The sequence below is a fragment of the Rhyacophila brunnea genome, unplaced genomic scaffold (genome assembly GCF_057557595.1).
Source record: "Rhyacophila brunnea isolate RB1 unplaced genomic scaffold, BYU_Rbru_1.0 scaffold_9, whole genome shotgun sequence".
NCBI lineage: Eukaryota > Metazoa > Arthropoda > Insecta > Trichoptera > Rhyacophilidae > Rhyacophila > Rhyacophila brunnea.
This window is the reverse complement of record NW_028233361.1, coordinates 31,195,101-31,201,543: the sequence shown is the minus strand read 5'-3', so window position 1 is coordinate 31,201,543 and position 6,443 is coordinate 31,195,101. Positions and strand designations below refer to the sequence as shown.

General features: G+C 31.8%; 1 protein-coding gene across 1 annotated transcript; it reads right to left on the bottom strand.

Annotated features, from left to right (window-relative positions):
• Positions 1 to 1,225: 1,225 nt before the first annotated feature.
• BHD (folliculin) lies at positions 1,226 to 6,374 on the bottom strand. The gene is made up of 7 exons (XM_085959707.1): positions 5,951 to 6,374; positions 5,654 to 5,842; positions 4,443 to 4,578; positions 4,114 to 4,349; positions 2,665 to 2,899; positions 1,509 to 1,611; positions 1,226 to 1,375 (listed from the first exon to the last, which is right to left on the bottom strand). Exons 1-7 carry the CDS (start codon positions 6,215 to 6,217, stop codon positions 1,240 to 1,242), a joined length of 1,302 nt encoding a protein of 433 aa, XP_085815833.1. The 5' UTR covers positions 6,218 to 6,374; the 3' UTR covers positions 1,226 to 1,239.
• Positions 6,375 to 6,443: the final 69 nt, after the last annotated feature.

Sequence of the window (6,443 nt, the reverse complement as noted above, 5' to 3'; positions counted from 1 at the left end):
ACCAAAAAAGAGTGAACTTTAACTAATATCATAGAAAAAACTTTTTTATTTATAAAAGAAATGTAATAAATAATACGTTTTAATTCTCTCCTGAACGTTTACATAAAACAGACATAGAAGGTTTGCATTGTAGGACGACGCTACGTATGTATATACTATGGACAACAGTATCTTTTAGAAGCCTTATAATTATTAATTAAAATAAACATATCAAATGTATAGCACAGCACTAACATTAAAAAAAATATTGTGTACAATTCCACTAAGAATTAACAGTGAATAATAATAAAGTTATAAATGCTATATTCAATGCTCTAATCCAATGTTTCTTAACCTTTTTACATCTGCGGACCACAAAAAAATCAAAAATTGTTTTGCAGACCATCAACATTGGAATAAAATAATAAATATTTATATTGACACTATTTTTGAAACAATTGTCAAAATATAATATAGCCCCACTTCAAATGTTGGGTTTCTAGGTACTTAACTATTTTTGAACTGCAGAAAATTTTTGCGGCCCACCCAAAAATCTTCACAGACCACCGGTAAAGAAACTATGCTCTAATCTACGATCAAATGATAATATGCAATTATGTTAATAATCTATGCGTTCACTTCAATGCGACCCTGAAATAATGAAATATGGCGTGTTTAATGTGGCAACTTTACGCGAGCGTTATACGGCCAAAACTATTTAAAATTATTTTTTGGAAATGTGTAAAATTAATGGGATATTCTTACTGGTGAAATGTAACGCCACCAATACATTTATTCTTTGCGTTGCTATCATTTCTACACTTCAAAACATAACAAATAATAACCATTTTTGCTTTATTCTAAGTAAAACAGGAGAACATTTCACGTCAACAAAACGTGTGCACATACAAGTTCTACCAAATATTTGTGAAGTGCCTGCGTACAACCTGCTTGCTGTATTTTGATGCATATTTCCATCCTTAGGTTGTCCCCAAATTTAAGGTTGAAAATCTTCAAGTAACAAGTATAAATGTGGATTATTTAACCTATGACTTATTCAGAATACGCCCGAAATATCAAGATAAAACCAAGACACCATCAGCAGAAAGTTTATTTTATTGTGTGAACCAGTAGACAAATTTCTCACAATTTCACGGCCAATTGGCCGCTTATGATTGCTGATTAGTGGTAGGGTTGCCTACCCTGTTTACATAGAATAGTTATGCAATAAATAAAAACAAAATAATATTATGTCTTGATTTATTGTACAAAATAAGACATCCAATAATTTAACAATTCATTGTCTTCTACTTTAATTCCAAGCGACTTCTTTAATGGAGATAGGTTTTCTTGAGATCCTGAAGATTTTATAGCACTTTTTAGAGTTTTTGCGATGCTGAAAATAATCGAAAAGGTGAATATTTTTGCAAATGGATACATTTTTAGATAATTACAGATTTAATAATTTTTTTGGGTATATTATAACCCATAACGACAAAAATAATAATATGTAAATATACTATACTTACGTCATCCATTCACATATTAAAGCTGTTAAATGGTGTTTTAAAACGGATGCATGGAGACCAGCTTCATGTACACCTTTGATTATATTTATCATCAGACTGGGTACTGAAAAAATAATATTTAACTCATTGGAGACAGAGAGAAAAGGAGAAAAAAGTGGACCAACAGTCAGATTAAATTTTGTAGTTAATTTAACAAGAGTTTACTAAAACTGCTATAACTTTTATATTACATGAGTAATTTAAAAAATCATAAATTAAAATTTTCAATACTTGTGTAGGTATTGAAACACATTATGTAGGTAAATTTGTAGTGTTTAAAAAAATATGTAAAAGTAAAAAATAAAACACTTTTATAAAGGGCAGGCAGCGTCAAATTGACGCCAATGGATTAATGCGTAATTTACAGTGAATAAATTATTATCCATTAGAGGAACCATTTGCAATTTTACCATGACGATGCTAATGCTGTTCTCATAACTGGATTTAAAAAAGTTTTTACAACATTTGTGAGAACTAAAGTAAAAGGGTTGATTTAATTTATTATAAATTCAATTTTTGATTATTTGTGGGAATTATGCATCCCCTTAACTATCAAAGTCTGGTTTTCTAATATTTTAATAAAAAGATAATATCGAAACTTATTTATATAGTCAATATGCATCTTATGTATTCATGATATTATTAAGCTTTTACACAATTCGCACAGTGTATGTAAAACCAAGACATGTGCAAAAGACATATTTTGGAGATATTAGGGTGTGAAGGCTTCGTTTTGTTAGGACAAATAGAGTTTCTAAAAAAAAACCATAATATTTGGTTTATATCTACATTATATTGCATGTTCTTTCAGTTACTTCACCTTTACATTATCAAGTTCACGACTCTTGCACTTGTTTTGCATTTAATCTCGAAATTGAAAAATTTGCAGATGCCTTGGTTTTACTCACAGTGCGAATTATTAAATACCTTCTATATGAATCAAAAAAAGAAGAAATACATGAATGTCTGTATGGATTTTTTTCATTAGCCTCTGATCGTATTATGATTAGCTGCAAAGAACTACAGACTGTTTAAAAAATATGTCCGGGATTGCAATCCCTAAAATTGGTTCCCTCATTGTTGAGATTCGGTACTTACAGGAGATATTTCAACTCACATTTAGATGGTAGCTCTCTGGTCCAGTGTATTAAGGCAATTTCATCAACAATATCCAAACGGCATATGCCGGAACACGGTCGAGGTACAGCGACGTTTGAGTTGCATGAAAACAAACGTGATTCGCTTTCAGGGACATAATCTGAATATTCCGTCACTTTAGAAGCGGACGGCAGCAGGGACTCCAATGATGTTACTATATATTTACATTTTTCTGAGTCACCTCTTACAATAATCTGAAAAATTTACAACCTGAATAAAACAGTTATATCAGTGGAAAACCTATAGTAGCCACCACACGATGACAAAAACGCAGAGAATAGGTAAATATAGAGTAGGCTGATCCAGAATTCCAGTGATCATGATCCTCAGTCATGAGGGTGAGGAAGAAGAGAAAACATCTTTTATTTCTTTTAAATCAATTAGATTATAATAAAAATAGGGTGACTGTCTATATCAATAGTTGAAAAACTTTTTTGAACAGAAAATATTATGTAGTATCGCTCTTTTTGCTTTTTATTTGTGAAATCAAGAAATACCTATAATTATTTTTAACAACCAATTGGGGCCCTGGGTAGCCCTTTTAGCCTTATGGTAAATCCAGCCCTTAATGCACATCTATCAATTGGAAAAAGAGACAATTATTATTATTGATACTGGGATAGGATCTTATAGTTGATATGGATTTCCAACAACGTTTCAGAACTGTTTTTTAAATTCCTAAGCATCCCCAAAACCATATAATTAGACATGAAATATGCATATAAGTAGTTTAAAATTTACAGCGGCCAATTTGGGAAACATGGTCACTATTTTGTTAGGGAAATAATTTCAGGTAGCTCCCCTTACTAAATATAGAGGAAGGATTTGGACATGAAGTGTGTCAAATTTGGTGCTCTCCTCAAAAAGTGCAGTATTTTCCTTAGTTATGTGACAATTAGACGAGTAAGCCAAAAGTTTTGTGATGGTGTTGTAATCAATGAGACACTGCTGACCATTAAGGGCAGTTGTGAAACTCACCAATGAAAATATTTTTAGGCAAGAAAGCTTAAAAAGGGTCAATTTTGAACGGAGTTTTTTGAATTCGCAGGAGAAAAGCCTAAAAAGGGTCTCGAATTTGATTTCAAACTGATTTGACCGGCAAAAGTTTGGGCCAGATGAGTTAAAAAAGAAATAAAAATGATTCTCAAAAAATTAATCTTGAATTCTCTAGAAAAAAAAAAATTGAATTTGAGAATTCTCAAATATCGAAAAATGACAAGATCTATGCACAACCCTCCGGATCTGTGCCCTATATACCAAATGCATATTATGAATATTATTCATTAGATAAATGAGAATTATTCTTATATATTCGAGCTGTTAATCTAAAAATGAAAGCGCTAACCTTCGCTTCACTTCGGCGGGTTTTTGTTTTAAAAGAATCCAAAGTTATTATTTATTTCCTTACCTGGATACCGACTAATGTGCAATAAACCACACTCAGGAACATGTCATTTCCTAAATATTCTTCTAATTTTCTTATAGACATGGCATTTTCATCTTCACTATTGCACATGTCGAGATTCTTGTTGCGTTGTTCTTTTGGAAGTAGACCGTCACTAATTATCTCTGTAAAAATTCGACTGCCAGATGACAGCATCCAACTAAATCGTGTGTGTAAATAAGCATAGACATGCTTTTCATCTAAAATAACAATGGTATACGTTCAGGAAAATCTTAAAATTTATAATAAATATCAAAATACCCAAAATGATCATTCTACGAGATCGCACATACTTGTTAACTCTACTAATGATCTTGGAGCTGATGATTCCATTTTCCCGTTTCTAAGTCGCAATGACCTCTGTGAACATAAAGCTTGATCTTCGGCGTACACAACATCAGCTAGGTTCTGTAATTCTTTTGACGTTTCCTTAAACAATATTATAAATAATAATAACATTCAATAACCAATTTAAAATTGTAATAAAAATAATCTCAATCAAAATGAATACATGCGATAACAGAACACAGATATGATTGTCTTAACGTAATAACAAGAAATGCAATTTTATTGTTTTAAGTTTTTCCTGTTCATCCAAGATTTCGATTTTTGGATTTGTTTTTATTTGCATTCAAAAATTAGTAAATTACTGATTATGGGTCTCCACATGTCTCCACATGGTGGGGGTTGAAATAGTTGCAAACCATATTCACTCAATACATGTCCTTTCTCAAAGACGTTTAAAAAATAAACATGAGTTTGTCAGATGTGGAATTTGAACTGCGACCTATGACCTTTAAGAGCATACATAAAGTGAAACGGCAAATAATTTTCAGCAAAAGGTGGGACGAAATTTCGCATTCGCTGCTAATTGCCGAGCGGCATTCGAGGTGGGAGCATGTCGATTTTTTTTGTGACGGCGTCGGAAGGATATATTCTTATATCGTGTAAAGATGACTAAAAAACGTTATGCCTGTACTCGAAAAAGAAAACATGTCAATGAATATATTATTATTACTAATATAACACAAAATGAATTTTTATGACAAATTATATTCCGTTCGGCACGCGTCATTAGCACAATCCGCGCGTCGCGTAGTTACGCTTTTTTTAGACCATGCCTCAGCTGAGTCTTAAGGCTTTAAGGCAGACACTTTGCCACTGCTCCCAACACTGGCACAGATTTTTTTTACTGACACATGTATTTCCTATATATATGTATATCAATAAAATAAATTATTTCATTCTGACATAGATATATTCTGATATGAGAAATCCTTGTTTCATTGCACAAAATAAATTAAGTAACCTAATCTTTTGAAGAGATTAAGCATTTATTCTGTGATAAGACAGTAATTTTATAAAATTTATCTCTCCTTTGCTAACAAACTAAGCTTTATCGCGTGGTAAGTATTTTTTATTTGTTGTGGACATAAAAAGATAGATATATTTTACATAAGTTAAAGTATTCTTATCATAATACTTCTTAAAATCACAATCTTACCTTCATTTCTTCGCTCAAAAACGGTGTTATGTTTAGTAAAAATACTTTGTCTTTCATTAGTATTATGAAGGAAAAACATCGCTTCAATCCGCGAGCCTGCGTGTCCTTTATTTGGAAAGAATAGCTTAGGATGTGTCCCCTAGAAGTATCGCCGAAAAATACCAACGAATTATCTTTGTTGGAACTTACCTGTAAGAAATAAATATTCGTGATGATTTTTATTAAAACTTAGGGTTGAATAATTAGCTAATAATATTATAATGAATAGCAAAACATAATAATAATATACATAAATACCTCGCAACTGAGGCTTCGTATACAAGCCTGTTTCAATAAGAGGTAAGTATCATCCGTCGATGGCACTTGTTTACTAATGTATAAGTTATTATCTTTATCTCGGCTGGTATATGAAACATTTAATCCGATAGAACTGCATGCATTGCAGTTGGTTTCTTTTACATTCTGCCTTTCAGATACATTATTATGATTAAAAACTTGAGTGCAGAAAACCACACATGGACCATGGGACTCGCAGAAATGGCATAATCCCATTACCGCGTTCATTGTGCATTAAAAAGATAAAATAAAACGAGATTATAATATTGATTTGTTACGGTAACGTAACTCAATTCGCCAAATGTCTCGTGACAGTCGTTAATCATCAGATCTGTCAAATGTCAAATTTAATTGAACTCATTGTTGTTATGTCATTTGTACGATCTTTAGTCTATGGTACAGGATGATCATAGTCGCCAAGTCTTAAATAAAGTTTACCCCATATACTTGGTGG